The 21,259-nt window shown below is 37.3% G+C and overlaps 1 protein-coding gene across 2 annotated transcripts; it reads left to right on the forward strand.

Moving 5' to 3' along the window:
- Positions 1 to 3,702: 3,702 nt before the first annotated feature.
- On the forward strand, positions 3,703 to 19,757 carry LOC121427419 (arylsulfatase B-like). Of its 2 annotated transcripts, none has more exons than XM_041623802.1 (7): positions 3,703 to 4,014; positions 7,986 to 8,172; positions 11,876 to 12,060; positions 12,837 to 13,044; positions 13,854 to 14,103; positions 15,524 to 15,771; positions 18,969 to 19,757. In XM_041623802.1, exons 1-7 carry the CDS (start codon positions 3,760 to 3,762, stop codon positions 19,232 to 19,234), a joined length of 1,599 nt encoding a protein of 532 aa, XP_041479736.1. In that variant the 5' UTR covers positions 3,703 to 3,759; the 3' UTR covers positions 19,235 to 19,757. The 2 variants fall into 2 exon arrangements, with proteins under 2 accessions (XP_041479736.1, XP_041479737.1); XM_041623803.1 differs by lacking the exon at positions 15,524 to 15,771 and adding an exon at positions 17,596 to 17,753.
- Positions 19,758 to 21,259: the final 1,502 nt, after the last annotated feature.

Raw genomic sequence — 21,259 nt, forward strand, 5'->3', positions numbered from 1 at the left:
GGTGAGATATTTATACTCTTAATGGATTTTGAAATATAGTCCTTAAAATTTCTCTATTTAGGTTCAATATATAAAAAAAAATAGCTCGCGCTTCGCGCTCGCATTGTTTGTTTAACGACACAGTTACATATCATGATTTAAAAAAAAAATGCTTATAATGTCCCTTATTAGCTCTGAATATCAAAAAATTTCAGCTCGCATTATTTAATCAGTGAGAGTCATATCCTGCATGTCCTTAAAATATCTCTACTTAGGTCAGAATACCTGACAACTGAGCGCGCTTCGCGCGCTCCCTAAGTGATTCGAAATTTTTGCTGGTGCCCCCCCAATGCCGTGACCCACGGTACGCCACTGCATATAGGGACCACTAATCATAATACCCGCTAGTCATAAGGACAGCTAGTCAATATAGTCATAAGGTCTTTGTTCATAGAGATCGCTAGTCATAATGGAAGAAGTGGTTTGCTAGTCATAATCAAGCAAGAGGTTCGCTATACCCATGTGAGTAAAAAAATAATAATTGACACCTCACAAATCATCATTTTAATGAAAAATGTGTCATGAACTCAAAATCATTAAAATATGACTGGAAAGATTATCTTCTCCAAATCGATTTGATACCTTATTTATGTGGCATGTGTCAATGCTTGGGTGATCAGGAGGAATTATTTGCAGTGATGTAACTTTTGACTTGCGCCAAATGCCAGGGGTGGTATTCTGAGATCCATTTTATCTCAGATAAAATAAAATATTTTATCTCCGTTAAAATCAGTGAGATAAAATACCCTTAAAATCTCTCCGAATCGGTATTCTGAGAACCATTTTATCTTCATTTTATCTCTGTATGACACACCTATTTTTTAATCAATATCCAATTAGAAACGCTCTTTTATAGCTCTCTCATATCACTCAACCAATCAAAATCCATTCCGCCAGGAGGTGTGGCAAAGGGGCCAGATTGCGTCAACTTTATTGAGACTTCAAATACGCTTGCACTATACGCTTGCGCGTCTTTACGGAGATTTCTTTTTAACAAAAAGGACAATACTCTAATCTTTTTCCGAAGTCTACATCGCATCTTTTCAAGCATCATTTCAAAGACAATATTAGTAAAGAAAAGTCTTATGAAATACTCTCTGATCGTACAGGAACAAAGTTAAGGTGTTATTCTCAATAAATATATTTTTCTTCATTTTCATGTCACCATTTGGGGTTAATTCACATAGAAATACTGGTGAAATCAACGTCGCAGAGATAAAATAGCCTCTACCCTCTTTTAAGTTTATTTTATTTTTTCTTCAAAGTAATATGGGCGCAAGCACATCATCTGCGTTGAAATTGCCAGATACGCGATGGGTATGTGTACGCAGGCATTGTTCTGTCGCGTATCATCTGATCTGTAGATAAAATTTTTACGCAAGATAAAATCTAAAATTTTATCTGAGAGATAAAATGTCATCTCAGAATACCACTTTTATTTTAAGAGATAAAATGAAATATTTTAAAGATAAAATGACCTCAGAATACCACCCCAGAGTCCTAAATGAGTTAGCAAACATATATTGTCAAATCATTAACTTGAGAATTGATACTCAAGAGTGTTCATTAAACAATTCTAATGTAAATTATTGGAAAGACGTTTTGAAATGGATGTTAATGTAACCGTTGTAGGATTATGACATCATTGACATATGGTAAGGGCGGATATGGGATTTTCTAAAAGGGAGGCACATTTTCCACGAGGAAAACATTCACAAGCAAAAAAAAAAGTATCACTTTCAAAAAGGGGGGGGGGCACGGACCCGATTTTCCCATCCTGGATCTGCCGATGCACATCTGAATTCATTCACTGCAGTCATGCATTACTTTCACTGGCGCAAATCAAAATTTACATCACCGCAGATAAGAGAATACCTCCTGATCATCCAAGCGTTAGCGCCTAATATGGTATCAAAATATTTCAAAGAACATATTATAAGGTGTCATTTTTTTTACTCAAGCAGTAGTAGAAAAGGATTCCCAGCCATTATAAGTAGAAGAGTTGCTATAATAGTAGAAGCGAAACTCTTCTCCTATAGCGACCTAGCTTATACTATTATGACTAGCGGCCCTCTTCCATCCTGGTGACAGTGGGTTAATTAGAATTTGTCTTGGGGTATTGCAGCAAGGTCATTCACAATCCTATACATCATGCTGAGTCTTCTTATACCCCTTTCATAAACCCAATTATGCGGCTAATAGCAGCATAATTTGGTCGTAAAACTGGAGGAGGACAAGAGTAATCCGCATTATTTTGATGCTGCTATTATCCGCATAATATAGCAGCATATCGGGACAAGATTTTGAGTTTATGAACGCATTTCCAAATAATGCGGATAATTGCCATGGTGCGGTCACAAGGTCACCCTTTCCCAACACAACCGCATCGGAGGGGGCGATGTCTTTTGTCATGACGATTATCCGCCTTTTTCAGGACGAGCGCTCGTATTTTCGGAGTTTGTGAACGCAATTTTTATTGAACTATCATACTCTTAGGCGGCTAATTGGAGGATAGGTTTATGAAAAGGGTATTACAGTGCATCTAGAAGACAGGCTAGGACACTTAGCTTGGTGAGCATGCTGGTTACGCTGTTATAGTTCTACGGTAATCAGCGAGAACATTCTTTCCAATGCTGTGTATCGAGCGAGGATCCCTTTGAAGGACAGTCCACCTTATAAAACTTGATTTTAATAAAAAGAAAAAAAAAATCATTAAGCATAACACTGACAATTTCATTAAAATCGGATGTAGAATTAAAAAAAATAAGAAAGTTATGGCATTTTAAAGTTTTGCTTCATTTCACAAAACAGTTATATGCACATTTCGGTCGCTATGCAAATGAGGAACTGATGACATCGATCACTCACTCACTATTTCTTCATATTAGATGAAATATGAAATATTTTTATTTTCTCGTCATTGCCATGTGAAATGAAGTTTCATTCCTCCCTGAACACGTGGAATTCCATTATTTTAACATTTTGTGCTTCGTCAGGCAAGGAGGTCCTAATCGTCAAATTCGTAAATATTGAAATATTGTATAGGACCTAATTCAAACAAAAGAAATAGTGAGTGAGTGACATCATCGACTCTCTCATTTGGATGTAACTGGCTAGTTCATATAACTATTTCGTTAAAAATAAGCGAAACTTTGAAATGCCATAACTCTCTTATATTACATCCGATGTTGATGAAATTTTCTCTATTGATCAACATTTTTCTGAGGTAGACTTGACCTTTAAGCATCACTGATCGCATGGGGCCTCATATGGTTAGTGAATCTTGTAATTATGTTGTTTTTTAACATTACACAATTTTCTTGAATTTTAAACATTTTCGTTTATCATATTAACCCCTCGAATTATTATAGAGCCCAGTGAGCGTAAACAATAGTTGTCACCTGACATACAGAGATCGACGCACGTGATCAGAATGTAACTTTAGATAAAGACGCATGCCCGTCCTAAATCCATTTTCAAGGTTAAAAAGGTAAAAAATTTCGATAAATTGTAAATAGTTACTAACTTAAATTATGTAATAAAATAAAACTTTATATTAATTCAAGCTATGGTAAAAATTATTATCTCTTTCTCACTTATAAAATTAAAATATATTAACTACTTTGCTTAAAAGAAGTCTAACTTAGCCGATCATGTGATCATGTGACGGGAGGCTCGCTGACGGGAATTGCTACTAGTCGTTCGCCTTGTTGATTAAGAATGGATTCCCTTCTGTTTTTCACGATTTTTCTTCTTATATTTTCAAACTTTTCCATATTGAATGCATTGCCTCCAAATATCGTATTTATATTGGCGGATGACTACGGATATCATGACGTAGGCTATCACAACAACAACGTAATAAAAACGCCAAATTTGGACGCACTCGCAAGTGCTGGCGTCAAGCTGGAAAATTATTATGTTCAACCGATATGCACACCAACAAGAAGCCAACTTCTGAGTGGTAAATATCAGGTAAGACTGAAGAAAATTTACTATTGTTATCCTCCTGTTCACTTTCCTTCCTTTTTTCCTTTTTTACTTTCCTTTCCTTTCCATGGGCAGAAGCCATACCACTGAGTAGGGGCCCGTTGCAGAAAGAGTTGCAATCAATTGAAACTCTAGTCTAAAAACCTTGTGCAACTTGATTTTCAACCAATCAACAGGGCGCATTTGGGACTTCCAATTGATTTTTTGGGTTGCGTTTAAATGCAACTCTTCCTGTAACGGGCCCCAGATCAGATTACATGTGACTTGTGCGGTCATCATGGCCATTGATGGCAGTCATGGCAGTCGTGCTCGAACTTATTTCAGGTTAGACAGCTGGCAGCCGTCTGTTTCGAGGAGTTTTTTAACATTTTTTTAAATTTCTCCTCGTACACAGACGGCTCGCTATCGTGCAGCCACCATTAGGGGACTTGCAATGCAAAATCCCCCCGTCGGGGCTCTTCAATTTTTTTCTTTAATGAATAAAAATTTTGAAAATCAACGCGACCAAAATGCAAATTAATATTCCCCCTTGGCATTAAGTGCCAAAAAACAGAGAAAAATCAAGTTAAAAGGAACAAAAACAGTGACTTACCTTGCCTGTTCACTTCCCCGTTTTATCCGATCTTAAGTACATAAACATATGGCCATTGAGTCCCCTGTACAGATCGCGCTAGAACTTCGGTCTCTGTATTTGGTGAGTGAAGCCAACGGAGTTCAGCTGAACAACCATAACAGAGACCGAAGCTTTTGGTCTAATTTCAGGTGTGGTGTGTGGAAAAGAAATGGTTTAAAAAATGAAATCAAGTAGACCTATAAGTTAGGACAGGCCCCGGGGGGGGGGCACTCGACCAAAAAAATTGGTGGGGGTGTGCTGCAGCCGAGATAAAAAACGGGGGCCTCGGAGCGGGCTTATTGTAAAAACGAGGGTCCTCGGAACGGGCTTTGGAACGACAAATGTTTGTGAAAACAGGGGTCCTTGGAACGGATCGCCAGTGTGTGAGCGCGTCCAAAGTGGAATTCTGCAGGGAAGTGTTCTCGGCCCCACCTTGTTTGTGATCTTCATCAATGACCTGCCTGAAGTTGTCGACAGCATTGTCAAGATTTATGCAGATGACACAAAACTATTTCGTGAAATCAAGCAAAGGAGTGACTGTGACCGACTTCAGGATGATCTAGATAAGCTGGTGGAGTGGTCAGAGAAATGGCAACTAAGCTTCAATGCATCTAAGTGGAAGTCTCTTCACATAGGAAAGCAGAGCGTACACTTTCAGTACCAGATTGATGACACTGTGCTTGAAAAAGTCAGCGAAGAGAGAGACCTAGGAGTTATCATTGACTCTGACTTGAAGTTCCACTCCCATGTTGCAAGTGCCGTACTGAAAGCCAACCGTGTACTTGCTCTGATCAGGCGTACTTTCATTTATAGAGATAAAGATACCATTGTTAAATTGTACAAAGCATTGGTGAGACCTATTCTTGAGTATGGAAATGCTATTTGGCACCCAAGGTATGTCTGTGACCTTAAAGCCATTGAAAAAGTTCAGCGACGTGCGACCAAGTTGGTGCCATCATTGAAAGATCAAGAATACAGTAGAAGGCTTCGTTCCTTGAAGTTACCTTCCATTCAGTACAGAATGCGAAGAGGGGATATGATACAGACGTACAAGATCATCAATGGCATTGATGATTTGAACAAGGACATGTTCTTCACATCTGCATCAACTCAGACGACACGTGGACATCTATGCAAATTGTATGTGAGGAGAAGCAGACTGGATGTTAGAAAAAATACTTTCAGTGCCAGAGTTGTAAATGACTGGAACTCCTTGCCGGCAGAGATAGTTACGGTACTGCATCAACGTTGAACAGATTCAAGTCACAGTTAGACAAGTTTTGGTCTGCAGTGCAATATGCTCACCCATGGGAATAGTAACTCTGGCACAGCACACAGGCACACATTATTTTAATAGTTAGATGGAGATAGCAACAGTGATAGACCTGGAAACACGACTGCATAATTAATTGCATTTTTCCAGTAGATCCGGTAATAAGGTAATAAGGTAATATGCATCCCTATGGAACAGTCATGCAGCTAGCGTGGCCTCCGCCGGGTGAGCTCTGCGGCCGCTTTTCACCAAAATTGCAGCTCATTGCCGTAGCAGATAAATGCGATCGGAACGGCGTAACGAAAAATATGCGAAGCTTTGGAGCGGATTTCTTTCTTGTTTTTTCTCGATAAGAAAATGCTATGCCTTGGAGCGGCTTTTTTGTTCTTTTCCTCAATAAGACAAAAATGCTATGCCTTGGAACGGAAATTTGAGTGTAAAAATGGGGGTCCCCTCCGCGGCACATACCCAATATGCATTATATACTGAGTGCCCCCCTCCCCCCCCCCCGGGACAGGCCTTATTTTGATACAATTGAGAAAAAGACATGATTTAGGCATTATCCTGGTTTAAGTCTCAAGTCCATTCTCTGCCATATAAATTTAATTTTGTCAGAGGGTGCTGGTGACTTCTTTCCACTCCCATAGACTTTGTACACAACGAGTGCATGCACACACTAACCCAGGGAGCTCCCTGGGTTAGTTAGGCAGAGGGTACTCTCCAAAATGGGGTAGAATGGGGTCGCAATAGCACCCCAAATAAAAGGGGATGAAATGAATAATGCACTTACCATGATTATAGTTTTATATGGATGAAGGTCTATCGTGACACAGAATCCTGACAACGAGGCACAAAGTGGACCCTCATAAAAAAGGAAAAATTCTGTCACATTTGTTCACCTGTTTTCAAAATTGAAAACACAATGAACGATCGATACCGAGAACGAATGCGACATGGAAGTCTTAACTCTTCCTTTTTTTGAGGGTCCAGTTGGTGCCTCAATGTCAGGATTCTGTGTCACGATAGACCTTCATCCATATGAAAATTATAAATGAGGTACACTGTAAGTGCATAATTTATTTTTTTCCCCTTTTATTTGGAGTGATATTGCAACCCAATTCTACCCTATTTTGGAGAGTACCCGGCCATTTCTGCCTAGTGTTACAACCTGGACACGTCCTGGGCACACTGGGTTAGCACACACACGAGAAGGGAGGTGACCCATTTCATGATAAGGCAATGATTGATTGTGAGTGTCAATTGTGCAGACACTCAGATACACATTCTGCATTGTATAGACTCTACATCAGTACAGGTCTACTAGCAACGTTTCTAATATTTGTTTCATATGATTTAGGTCAACTTGCACTTCTACTAACAATGCTATATGCTTTTCCATAATTGCTTCTTAATGATTTAGTGACAAGAATTTGGGCCTTGGTGCTATCCACCCAGGTGCTAAATGGATATTCGGCTTTAGGATACGAAAGAATCTACGTACATGTATGTGCAATTGAGTGTGAAACTCTTGTTGGAATGCTCCCAAGCGAGCCGAGAAAGTGCATACACTTGAATCATTATGTGCTTGCATCTGATGACTGTGTTGATGATTCAGTTCATATCAATTCAATTATCTGCATAAAGATGTGGTCAAGATATACAGTTGAGGCAGATTATAAAGGTGAGGGGAGAAAGTATTGTGCATTGTGTGTAGACAAGTCAGGGTTTGATATCACTGACAGAGGTGATATCAGAAACGTACATTTATGTTAGATACATTTTTCTGATGTATTAAACTCTATATAGAGGATTCTTATTGTAGGGCTCGACATTAGCACGGGCCCAGGGCAACCTAAATTGGGAGTCGGGCCACCAAAATTCTGAAAAGTTCACACTTTTCAGATTGGCCCAGATTGGCTACAGATGTTTTGCCAAGTTGTAAAGTTTTCTATTATTTTAGGGCCAACAAATTTGCTTTGCAGGCCACGAAAAATATATGATTTTGGTGGACTGATCGGGCCTACAAGAAAATTGATTAGAGCCTTGATTATTTCTTTACCTCTCTTGCAGATTCACACGGGTCTCCAACACGGTATCATCTGGCCTGATCAACCTAACTGCCTTCCTCTCGATGACCCAACCGTGGCCGACAAACTCACCGAGGCAGGCTACGAATCTCACATCACTGGGAAATGGCATCTTGGTTTCTATAAGAAAGCTTGCTGGCCGACAAACAGAGGTTTCAAATCCTTCTTAGGTCTGTCAATTCATCTGGCTCCCATCTTACAAATAGTTACAATTGATATGATCCATCTCAACTTATACGGAAATCCATTTTTGTCATAATATTTTCTACAAGAAATGTGCACATGTCCGTTGTAAATGAAGAGAAGCACACTGAATTTTCAAGAAAACAATAAGGGAAGTGTTCCTTTTGCGACAGCCACCCAAAATCAAAAATAAGAATACGGAGAAGGTTCAAAATAATATATTTAGCCCTAATATAGAACATATATGATGGGAGAGTGGAAATACGTACCAAAATATGGCTTTATTCGGTCAAATTTTCGAGCAGAATCGAGTGCGTGTAATCAGGGTGACCAGACGTCTCGTATTTCCCGGGATCATCTCGTATTTGCTCCTTTGTCCCGGCATTCCGACAAACCCTCCCCGAGATGCATATTTGTCCCATATTTCAGAATTTTGAAACAAATATAGTTAAAACATTTGAAAGTGACAAATTTTCATCAAATAACCAACAATAAAATCGATAACTGTAAACTTTTGCAAGTTCTGCGGTGATTTTCTTGCTAACCCAATAGGCCTACATCAAGATACATCGCAAACAAACTGGCCTCCTTTCTCTGTGTGGCAGGCTGCTAGCTATAGGATGGGAGCAAAATCTTAATGGTGCAAACAATGATAACAGTATTTCTACCAAAATAATCACAAAATCGGCAGGAATTTTATGATGGATTCTCAGATTACTGATTCGATGATGACTGTAATCGGAGGAACAGGTTATTGAGTTTTCATAACTAATGTTAGATCTAGTTGTTCCAGCTTCCCTTGTGAGTCTTTGGTCGTGATCTGTGCGAACTTGAAATGGGATGGGAGAGATGCCTGTGTATGATGCTACGATGTTCCATCTAATTTTAAAGTTTGACAATGTTTCGCTATTAAATTTTATTCATTTGTAAAACATTCTATTTTTTTATATGTTTAAGAACACCCAATATCATGATTTTGTAACATGATGTGATTTTGTTTGTTTGTTTCAAGTTTGAACTTTTTTTCTTTCTTCCCTATCCTTCTTTCTTCATCCTTCTATCTTTCCTCTTTGCCCCATTTTTGTTCCATCTATCTTTATTTCCTATCTTTCTTTCCTGATCCTTTCTCTCTCTCTGTTAATTTTTCTTTTTTCCTTCTTTGTCTTACTTTCCTTCTTTATTAAAATTTCCCTTTTTATTTCCTTCATTTTTTTTTCTTTCCTTAATTTTTTCTTTGCTTCCTTCTCCCTTCCTCTCATTTTTCTTTTCGTTCTTTCTCTTCTTCCATTTTTCCCCTTTTTTCATTCTCTCCTCCCTTCTTTATTTTTTCCTTCTAAATTCATTTCCCCTTTTCTTTCTTTCCTTCCCTACCTGTCTTTGTTTCTTTCTCTCAAAGAATGACAGAAATGTGTGTGTGTATTTGAGCTTTGTCAGACAGATACAATCAATCAGATACATTTTCTTTCCTTCATTCTTTCTTTCCTCCTCCTTTTTTCTTACTTTCTTTTTTCCTTTTTCTCCCTTATTTTATCTTTCACACATTTATTTTTATCTTCCCCTTCTTTTCTTTTTGTTTCCTTCTTTATTCATTTCAAAGAATGACAGAAACCTGTTTTTCTCTCTTTTATTCTTTCTTTGATCTTTTTATTCTAACGTTCTTCAATTTTTTTCTTCTTTTTTCCTTCATTATCCCCTTCATTTTTTTTTCTCTCAATTCATCTCTTTTCTTTTGTCTTTTCATTCTCTCCTTCATTCTTTCATTTACCCTCCCTTCCAATACTTGATATTTTTTTCACAAGTCTAACACTGTGTAGCCTTCTTTGTTGATTTTTTCTTTATGTTAATTAAGACCTGGCTCAGTCGATCCGCTCATGCAGCGTACTTTGTTGATTGTCCCGTATTTCATTTTGTGAATTCTGGTCACCCTGCTCGTAATTGTCCATAGACATTGGTTTATTTAGTCAGTAAATGGTCTCAAAGCCTAGACTAATCAAAGTATTGGCTTATGATCGCGAGAAAACCCCTCGCGGTATCAGTGCTTCTTGCTAGCATAGCAGGAAGAATCTTGACTGCAGTTACGACGTGAGTTTTGAGTCCCAGCTATGGTAAAAAACACTTAAAAAATAATATATCTAGAGAAACAGGAAGTGAATGAACCAGAAGTTCCAACAATCTTTTATTTTGGGTGGCTGTCGCAAGAGGAACTCTTTCCAACAATAAATGTATGAATATACATCACAGCTAGAAATGTTTAAACAAATGTGCATAATAGATGTTGCTGGCTTTCCATAGTTGTGGTTGATTGGATCAATCGCAACTCTTGTAAGACAGGGCCCTGAAGCAAGATCAGGGCTCCACAACACAAATATTAGCGATCAATCACTAAATGAACTGACCAATCAAAATCAATATTACACACGTATTTGGCGCAAAATACCGACCAGGAACCAATTAGAAGTGATCTCTCATATTTGCTATTCATCGCTAAGCTTTGTGTTACAGAGCCCTTGACTGTGTTACACAAAGCTCGGCAATCGATCAGAGGACTCAATTTTGACAATGGATCAAATTGATTATTGTTTGCCATTAATAGTCCTTGTGTGATTGATTGCTAAGATTTGTGTCACAGGAAGTTCCAACTTGTACTCTGGCTTCTCTTTTCATGGTGTTAATTAGAACTTTGTACATTCCACTTATTATATGATTATTAAGTTGTTAGATATCTTAAAAAATACGTATTGTAATAATTCCACTTTGAGACACAGCCTTGGCAATTTCAATGTTTACTTCACTTAGTGTCCCTAATGTTTGTATTGTATTTTTTTTGGGGGGGTCTTTAATTATGGACAGTGCTGTGGTCAGTTGCATTACATTTTTATTTGTCAGTTGTATTACTTTGAGGTGTCTGATTACTGCATATTGGGTATTTATTTTATTTTTTTAATATCATTTATTCCATTTATCGTAAAAACAAAACAAAGCACATACAAAATTTACATAAATTACATGGGAAAATTTCAGATAATACAATGATAAAATCTGGGAAACAGTTGAATAAAAAAGAGTGTACATAATTTAAAAATGAATGAGGAGGCAACTAGAAAGGAAAAGCCTTATTAGCACTGCCACCTTTACAATAATCTGGAAATTGATTATGTATATGATATTGTAAAATACATGATGTAATAAATACTGAATACCAGATTTAATTTGACAACCAAAGCTGTAAATTAATTTGTTGGGAAAGGTTTTTAGGACATCATAGTAATCTGTCAGTGGAAACTGATTACTTTTTTAAGGGTTCTTAAATGCTGGTCAGTCACATTTTTTTAATCCATCCTGCAATAAGTGCAACTTATATTTGCTTATTTACTTTTGATTGTAACATGATGGCCTTCATATTATCCAATTCAAAATTTGACAAATCAAAGAGTAGTTGTCAAATTGGAAGAATATGGGGAAAATATATATGAGTTCCCATTTTAAGTACATTGCAGATTTTCCTATACGGAGATGCTTGAGACAGATTATGTGGGGCTGATTCCCTGGAAATAGATTTCCATAAATCAAATCAGATTTTGAAAACAATTTCAGCGTTTTGCTTGTTGGATTTCACTTGATTTATTCAGATTTTTGTATTTTAAGCCTAGAGTACCCCTTTAATGATCCACCTTTTATCCAACTGTACAGGTTACCTGACAGGATCAGAGAATTACTATAATCACACCCGTGGATATCCGTTTTCCGGTCAGGAGTGGTTTGGTCTTGACTTTAGAGATAATCTTGATCCTGCTTCCAACTATACCAATACCTATTCAACTCATGTCTTCGCTCAGCGAGCCCAGCAGATCATACAGCAGCATGATAAACAGAAGGTATGTCCCCCATGACCCAAATTTGTACACTTTTTATCATTTTTTTATGTGAGTGATCTCCCATCCACTCCTTCCTTCCTTTGTAGCCCCAATTTGTACATTTTTTATCCCATTAATACTGCACGTGAAGTACATCCTTTTTTTGAAGAGGGAAAGGCAGATGAATTTGTTCTTCTGGAAATGAGGATTTTTGTTTTTACATGCTTGCCAGATTTTTGTGAATTTTCTTTTTAGAACCAATTCATCCATGATCCAGCTCTCCAAATTTTAACTCGGGTGTTAACCATTAAGATGATTTTTTTCTTCAAAATCTAACTACATAAATGTACATGTTTACTTTTACAATTTTCCTTGGAGTGGGTTATCATGCTTAACATCCAGCTTAAAATACTTGTGAATAAGTCAGCAATCATCATCCCCCTTCAAGTTTGCAATTTCTATTTTAATTTCCTGAAATTTGTACCTATTTCAAGAAAAAGAGTCATAGAGATGTTGATCAAAGCTCTGCATTTCATGACAGTGAAATCACATGAGACCAGTGATGATGACTTCACAACACAGAAATTTAAAGGAGTGTAGCTAATCCTTTTCAAATAGATATTCACCTAGATGTACAGAACCCTCAAAATAGCAAGGTAGCATCTATGTAATAAATACCAATGCCAAAAGTGCATGAGGAAAACCAAATCTAAAGAAAAGGTGTCTTCATTATCCCCTTAAAGTTATTGAAAATTAATGAATTGCACAAAGAGTTAACAGTAGTCATTTTATTTCAGCCTCTGTTCCTATACATACCCTTCCAAGCGGTTCATGGTCCTCTTCAAGTCCCGGACAGCTACGTGGAGCCATACAAATTCATCAAAAATGGAAATCGTCGGAATTATGCTGGAATGACGACGTGCATGGATGAAGCGGTAGGAAATATCACCGCCACTTTGAAGACAGAAGGCCTGTGGAATAACACGGTTCTCATTTTTTCCACTGGTAATTAAAGTTTGTCTAACATCACCCTCATACAAAATGGATTACAAAAAAGCAGAATCTGATTTTAATATAATTATTTTAATATAAGTCTAAAGCAATGGGAATCCCCATAACATACCTACATATTTAGGGCTCAGCTAATTATTGTGTTTCACAGAATCAATCTCAAACATTCTTTTGGTTAATTTTGCTAGTTTAGAAACTCTAGGGCCAAGGATGGGATGATAGTGACTTTACTAGACAAGATGGCCATGAGAAAAATGTACTCAGTTTTAAAATTCTGAATATGGATCTTATCTGAATGATTGACTAACATCTATCAATAATGACCATTTCTTGGGCTAAGCCACATTCTAAATGGATTATATTCCATTTGTTTTAAGCTGATATCTGTCTTTCGGTCGTGGGTTCGAATTCCAACCATGGTGTAATTTCCTTCAGCAAGAAATTGATCCACAATGTGCTGCACTCAACCCAGGTGAGGGAAATGGGTACCTGGCAGGAATTTATTCCTTGAAACGCAGCGCCAGCTGCACTGCTAAAGCTAGGGTAATTATGCTGCATATACTGTAGAGCACTTAGAGACTTCAGACAAAGTAAGTTTTAAGCGCCAAATAAGCAAGTATGATTATTATCTCTTTTAGAACAAGAAAGAGTCACCAGTCATGGTACTGAATGTGAAATCATTTTATTAGAACAATAAATCACCTAATCTAATCTAATCTTGGGAAACCCAACAGTAACACTGGTAAGTGGAAATGTTTGTTTTGATGGTTTGTGTCTAATTTTTCTTCCTCTTCTCCATTTAGACAACGGTGGTCAGGTTTATGCCGGTGGTAACAACTGGCCTCTGCGTGGTTGGAAGGCATCCCTGTGGGAAGGAGGTATGCACGGTGTAGGCTTCGTATCCAGTCCTTTGCTGCCTGAAGAAGTTAAAGGCACTGTCAACAGGGAGCTAATACATGTGAGTGACTGGTACCCAACTCTAGTCGAAGGAATCGCTGGCTGGAACCTTGAAGGAACCAAGCTGGATGGATTCAATGTTTGGAAAACCATCAGGTAATAATTATGATAATAGGTATTTATGTAGCGCCCTCTATCTAGAAGTATTCTCTTCTGAGGTGCACAAGAAAAATGCAAAGAATAAGAGAGTGTAGATATATATATGCATATAGTTGTCAGCCACAAAGGAGTACTGTTTCTGGTTTCACCTCTTTCATGTAGATCCAGATGTAGATGTTCGTCTTTATTCCTTCACCTAGTGGAAACCATTTGAGTGGAAAATTTAAATGTGGAATGAGAACATTTGAAGCAGTCTTGGAAGCAATCTTAAATGGTCTGGGAAACCATTTTGGAAACCGCATATTCGTACAATAAAATAAAACAAAATCATAAATATTAGTTTTCTACCCTACCTTCAAATAAGATAAGCTAATAAAAGGCAATAGTTTTTGGATTTTTATATGATAATAATAAGCATCAACGGTGCAATATGGAAATCTTGAATTAAAAAAAATAACATGAAAACAATCGTCATTATTATCCCCCAAAATTAATTCATCATGCAAAGAGTTAAGAGTAAATGAGGACACAACCGGTCTTCAGAAAGTGTTCTTTACCCGGAAAAAATATAGTGTGTACATGTATATTGGTTGCACAACTCGGTTCATATGTTATCTTTGTATGCAGAATACTGCCTCTTTATGCATTGTTAATGATATTCTGTACTGTATATGTATCAGATTTCCCCTGGAAGACCTATTATTTTCTAGTTTCAGGTTGAGTTTGCATACATTTAATTATGCTTACGCTACTAAGGTTGCAAATTTCACGCTAAACATTTACCCAGTTCTTAAAGCAACGAGATCACTTTACTCAATCCAGTTTTCCAGTTCAGTAGATTGCGATGAGAATGCTAGGAAAGCAATCTTCTAAACTGGTTACCTGAACTGGTTTAAGGGAAATAATTTCACTTATTTTGCTTAATTCTCAGCAATTCCACAATTTCTTCCAGAATCCTTTGGCACATATTTTTTAGTCATACAAACAGACACTTGGGGGGTCATTATATTGGATTCTGTAAAGAGTCATTTTGAGATTGTTACCACAACTGGCATTTATCTCAACTCAGATTTGCTGAAAATCAGTTACACCCCTGGTGATTTATTTAGTTTGTTGATCTGTTGATATTCATGGAATCTAGAACTTGTTGACCTAGAACTTGTTGGCCAAGAACTTGTTGGTCAAGGACTTGTTGGCCTAGGAGTTGTTGGTCTAGGAGTTGTTGGTCTTGGGCTTGTACATGTAAGTAATGTTTGTAACACATTACACATCACCTACTTTGTCTCATATGGCTTGTTGAGACCAAGACAAGTCATGACACATACAATCACTGTCTCAAGCTGTCTCAGGGAACCCAACACTGCATAATTTGTTTCATTACAAAAAAGATAACCACTCCCTTTAAATTTTCAAACAGTGAGTTGGACAGCCCTTCACCAAGAGTTGAGCTCCTCCACAACATTGATCCTATGGGACCAGGTGATACCCCTCCCATTATGGATAATCCTTATCCTCCCATGCTGGATAATCCTTATCCTCACATGCTGGATAATCCTAACCCCAAACCTATCCCTGACTGTAACTTCACATTCCCAACGCAGTTCAATGTGTCAATACGGGCGGCTATACGATATAAGGATTGGAAACTTATCACCGGCAATCCTGGTAAGTATTATTCTGCATGTTTACTGATTGGCAGGATTTGAGTGGGGCATTAGCTTTTTACTATTGCCCTGCCAAAAAAGCAATAATTCAGTATATAACTATAAAACAAATATTGACTGCAAATTTATTTAGGCATTAGTAAAAACCATTACCCTAAAATAATAATCTTGAGACAAAGGACCTATTTTCCCTCAACCTTCAGTCTCAGGAACAATAGTATGCCTATAGTCAAAGATCACTCCAGGGCAATAGGTTATTATATGTTCTCATGAGCAATCAATAATTTATATTCCTTAGCAACAAAATATTTTGTGTGATTATTTATAGTTTCCAATCCTTATATCATATGCTGCCAATATTAAAACATTGAGTCAGAAATCTGAAGTTTCATTCATAGATAGGTAGAACTGCCCATCAAACAAGAGTTCAGGCATGGCTTAAATGGATCAATGTTGTGAGGAAACCTTTGGGTATTCCTTCTCACTCTTTGAAGATTAAGGGGAGAAGATTAACTTTTACTCGTAAAAATAAGAATTATGCAGAATTATGGATGAAAGATGAGGTAAGTTTGTATCTATAGATATCAAAATGAAATCGTAATAATAGCTGGAGTTATATAGTGCTTTTTGACAGAGGATTAAAAAACACATCTTTTATCACCCCGGCTTTGAGCTACTGCTTAGACAGCAGCACTCATTGCTCTCAAGCAAGGAACCAGTCCTACCAGGAACTCATTCACCTCAAAATGGTCCACCGCAGCACAGTGTGGAAGAATTTGTGTTGAAGGAATTCATGCCATGGTTGGGATTTGAACCCAAGGCCTTCTGTTTGAAATATAGTAGTCAGAACCTCTATATCACAATGTACCCATATGTGCCAAATGATTCTTGTAGAAATATTATAGTAGGCTTAAATGCTGAGAAATAAGCAAAAGAAGCATCATTGCTTTCCTCTTAGTTGGCAGACCAACTTTTCCAAGCAAAGCTATTGGTAGGACTGTGCATTAGCACAGTCCCACCCATAGGGGGTCTTCAGTGTCCTTGAGTATCAGCTAAGATTCCATGATTCATGGGTTTCAAAGCACAGTCCACCCATAGGGGGTCTTCAGTGTCCTTGAGTATCAGCTAAGATTCCATGATTCATGGGTTTCAAAGCACAGTCCCACCCATAGGGGGTCTTCAGTGTCCTTGAGTATCAGCTAAGATTCCATGATTCATGGGTTTCAAAGTTAGGTTTAAACGTGAGCATACTAGATCTGGGTATACTTTGATATGATGACATTTGACCTTAAATAAGAATTTCCCATGAAATCATTGTTGCAACTATTTGATCTTAAACCAGATATCATATGTAATTGTAGATTTGCAGGGGATTAAGAACTAAAAGTCTACTAGATGCCAAGGACATCAATGAAAATTGTTTATCTTCATGGGCATGTCGTGGTCTAGTGATTCCCACTCATGTTTTTGAAACAGAGGGTCATGGGTTCAAATCCCAGTCATGGTGTGTTTTCCTTCAGCACGAACCTTATCCACGTTATGCTACACTTGACAAAGGTGAAGTGAATGGGTACCTGGTACGATTGATTCCTTGAATGCTCTGAGCGCGCTGCTGAGAAAGTGGTAGCTCAAGCTAAAGCCAGGGTGATGATAGTTGCACTTTGTATCTACTCACAAAAGTCAAGATATAACTCCAGCGACTGTTTTTATTCCCATGAAGCAAAAAAGGGACAAAGATAACTCATCTTTCATCCAGAAAACTCTGCATGATTTTCATTTTGACAAATAAAAGAGAGCCCCTCCCTCCCCTCTCATCTCCAAACAGTGAGATTGGGTCCCCTTCACCACGATATGAGCTTCTCCACAACATAGACCCTATGAGACAGATCCCTGACTGTAACTTCACATTCCAGACACAGTTCAATGTGTCTATAAGGGCAGCCATACGATATAAGGATTGGAAACTTATCACCGGCAATCCTGGTAAGTGTGATTCTATTTGTTATTGGTGACCCACTACCCAAAAAGTAACAATTAATCAGATCAATTAGCCCCCTGTTACACCGGATTTCGTACATGTAACAAGTCTTGGGGCACCACGAGACCAGTCTCGGGCAGGTTTCTAATCTGGGGTGAACGCACAAACCTACCCGAGACCCCTTCTGAGCAAAGCTATCTCAAACCACCTCGAGATATGTTCCGAAATCGGTCTCAGGGCGCCTCGAGACTGCTTTGGATTTGGTGTAAACACAAACCTGCCCAAGACTGGTCAGAGACAGGTTTGCTTGATGCGCTACACGTGGAACGATTATAATAATAATAATAATAGGTCCATTTATATAGCGCAGTTACTATGTGCATATACTCTACTGCGCTTTGATAATTGGTATCATATTATTACCCCGACTGTAGCTGAGCCGCCATATTAATAGGCGCTAAAGCGTTCAAGGAAAAATCCTACCGGGTACCCATTCACCTCACCTGGGTCGAGTGCAGCACAATGTGGATAAATTATCCAAACAACAAACACAGCACGCGCTTGGTGCCCTGCCCAGCCTATCTCGGACAGCTTGATAATTCGGTGTAAACACAAAGAAAGCTGTCTCGGGGTGCCCCGAGACTCGTTACAACTCCGGTGTAATAGGGGGTCATAAATATAGGTCAACTTTTCAGGGTGCCCCAAGACTGGTCTCGAATAAAAAATCTGGTATAACAGGGAAGAGTTTTATTTTAAATAGCCAAAATATTACCCAGAGCTTCAAAGAGTAAAAATAAAATAATCAGCACATCTGAAAGAATAATTCTTCTTCTTCTTCATACTGTCAAAATTTGAAGTAATAAAAGCTAAAAAAGAGGAGATTCAATAGATTCCCTGATGCCGTTTATTTCTGCTCTGCTCAGAAGATTTTTGACTAGATTCCCACAGAGTCATTGCACAAAAAGTTTGCAGTTAGCTTAATTAATTAGGAATAAGTTTATTATTAGTATTATTATTATTGTTACTTTCATTTATTATTGTTTTTGTTATCATTATACATGTAATTTGTATGAGTATTGTTATTATTAATTGTTTTTATCATTGTTGTCATCATTAATATTATTGTCATATTTATTGCTATTGTTATTCTTATTAATATCATAATCATAATGAACATCGTAATTATTTATATCATATTTTTGTTATAATAATACTTATAGGACCTGGTAACTGGATACCCCCTCCTGAGTCAGGATTATCCCCAGTTGTACCGATTGTACCCGATGGCAAGTGCGTTTGGCTCTTTAACATCAAAGATGACCCTAACGAGGTGCAAGACCTCTCCGATGAGGAGGGCGTTGTCCTCCAATTCCTTCTGAACCGACTGTACGAATTACAGCAAGGTGCGCTTCCAGTGAACTACCCCAAGCCAGATGCCCGCGCCAACCCGGCTCTTCACAACAACACGTGGGACAGTTGGGAGTAGCAGGTCAAGTCGACTTTCTGTTGACTCAAGCACGAGTGAGTCATCAAGGGATAAATTTCTTTAGGGTACCAAGGTTACAGCAGCATCTTTTGCTTGGGGATCCTGCAGGTGGCCTTTCATTACTAATAATAAAACTTTGTCAAAGACAAAACCATGGGGGATGCAGGAAGGGCGCTTTGAAAAGACACACAGGCCCGTATTATGCATTTTAGGCTGAAAATAAAGCACAAATTATGTACCTTTATATGTTTACCTTGAAGTAGAATTAATCATGAAATAAATCTATATTTTCTAGAACATTTTATTTATGAATAAAAAAGATTTGGGGAAAATTGGATTATGAACGTGCAATTCTTGGATATGCCATTTCCTGGCATATCCCATACTGCATGTTTGCTATGTTTTAGTTAATGTATTGTAAAAATTGTCATGAACACAAAACAATTTTGAATTTCCTGAAAGAGTAGGCCTATTGTCTCCAAAATGATTTGATACCAATTTGATTTAGTATTTGTTTACGTGTGCATAGTCAGGTGGTATCATTTGTGATGAAAAATTTGACTTTTGCCAAAATAGTGCATGACTGCAGTCATTGATGAAGCCATGATCCTTCATGTAATAGTAAATGTCATTTCAAAATACCTTCATAATTGAATTTACCTGAAAATGATGATATATTGTGTTTATAAACAATTGTAATGTTATTTTTAAGGACTTATGTGTATCATACTGTTAATTTTACTGTAACTCCTGTCAGGGTTGAGCTCGATTACTTTCTTCAATTGAAATTACACTTACAATTACATGTACATAATTGAAGAAATGTTCAATTACAGTTACTTTTCAATTCAATTACATTTGTTCAATTACAATAGACCAGTTCGTAGTTACTTCATGGACAGTTTTGGTCAAATGACCTTTCATTTCTTTCATTATGATAGGCAGATTTCAAAGCAAGATGTTACTAAGCATGCCTTACATAGCAGGATGAAGAAATTGAATAGACCAGGAGATTAGAATAGCACTTCAATGAACACTTTATGAAGGTATTTGTTGCATTTCTACTTTGAATGCATATTATAGCATGTTGCTCAATGTACTTGGCAAACTGTGAAATACCAGTCGTTCGTGGAGGCATTGTTGTTTTTTGTGGATGTAAATGAAAAACACAATTCAAAAGAATATATGAATAATCAAGACATCAAAGTCAGTGCTTATTTCATTGAATTTTAAACCACCTTGTCACTTTAGTACCAATAACCTTTCTCTGATCATGCACAGAATCTTTTGATCATGTGGAGAAAGGAACTAAGAACTGGCTTATTCCCAATTACTTTTGTCAATTACAGTTTCAATTACTTTCTATAAAAGTCATAAATGAAATCAGTTTATATTCTGTACATAGTACCACCTATTTCAAAATAATTCTAAGTTACAGAGATACTGACAAGACAAGGGTTTGGGTTAAAGATTCTGCCTGTTACTCTTTTTTATGCTGAAGCATTTGGCATGAAAAAGGTCATTAGATTAAATCATAAATTCAGTAAGTTTACTGTAAAGTACATGTAATTGAATTTAATAAAAAGCAATTAACAGTAATCGAACTCAATTACATTTTTTTCAATTGCAATTTATTTTCCCTTTCAAAACTTCAATTACGGTTAAAAGTATAATTACTTAGAAAAATATATGATTGATCAATTACCTTGTAATTCAGCCCAACCCTGACTCCACTAGGATTATGATTTTATTGACATCTGGAGTCATTGTCTTCATACCTTACTTTAGCACTTGTAACAAAGGGTACCTCTTGATTATCTAGATGTAAATATGCACTACATAAACATGGTATCAAATATTTTGAGAAGATAGTCTACCCATTAGTGTATTTGAGACTGGGAATGTCATTCTATTGACATTTTGAGGTGTAAATTCTTTTTTTTTTACTCAATCGGTATCATATTGTACTATTACTGTTATTCAGTTGAGAAAGAAAATTTAGGCATCTAATACTTCTTTTATTAC

This window comes from Lytechinus variegatus, chromosome 14 (genome assembly GCF_018143015.1).
Source record: "Lytechinus variegatus isolate NC3 chromosome 14, Lvar_3.0, whole genome shotgun sequence".
NCBI classification, from domain to species: Eukaryota; Metazoa; Echinodermata; class Echinoidea; order Temnopleuroida; family Toxopneustidae; genus Lytechinus; species Lytechinus variegatus.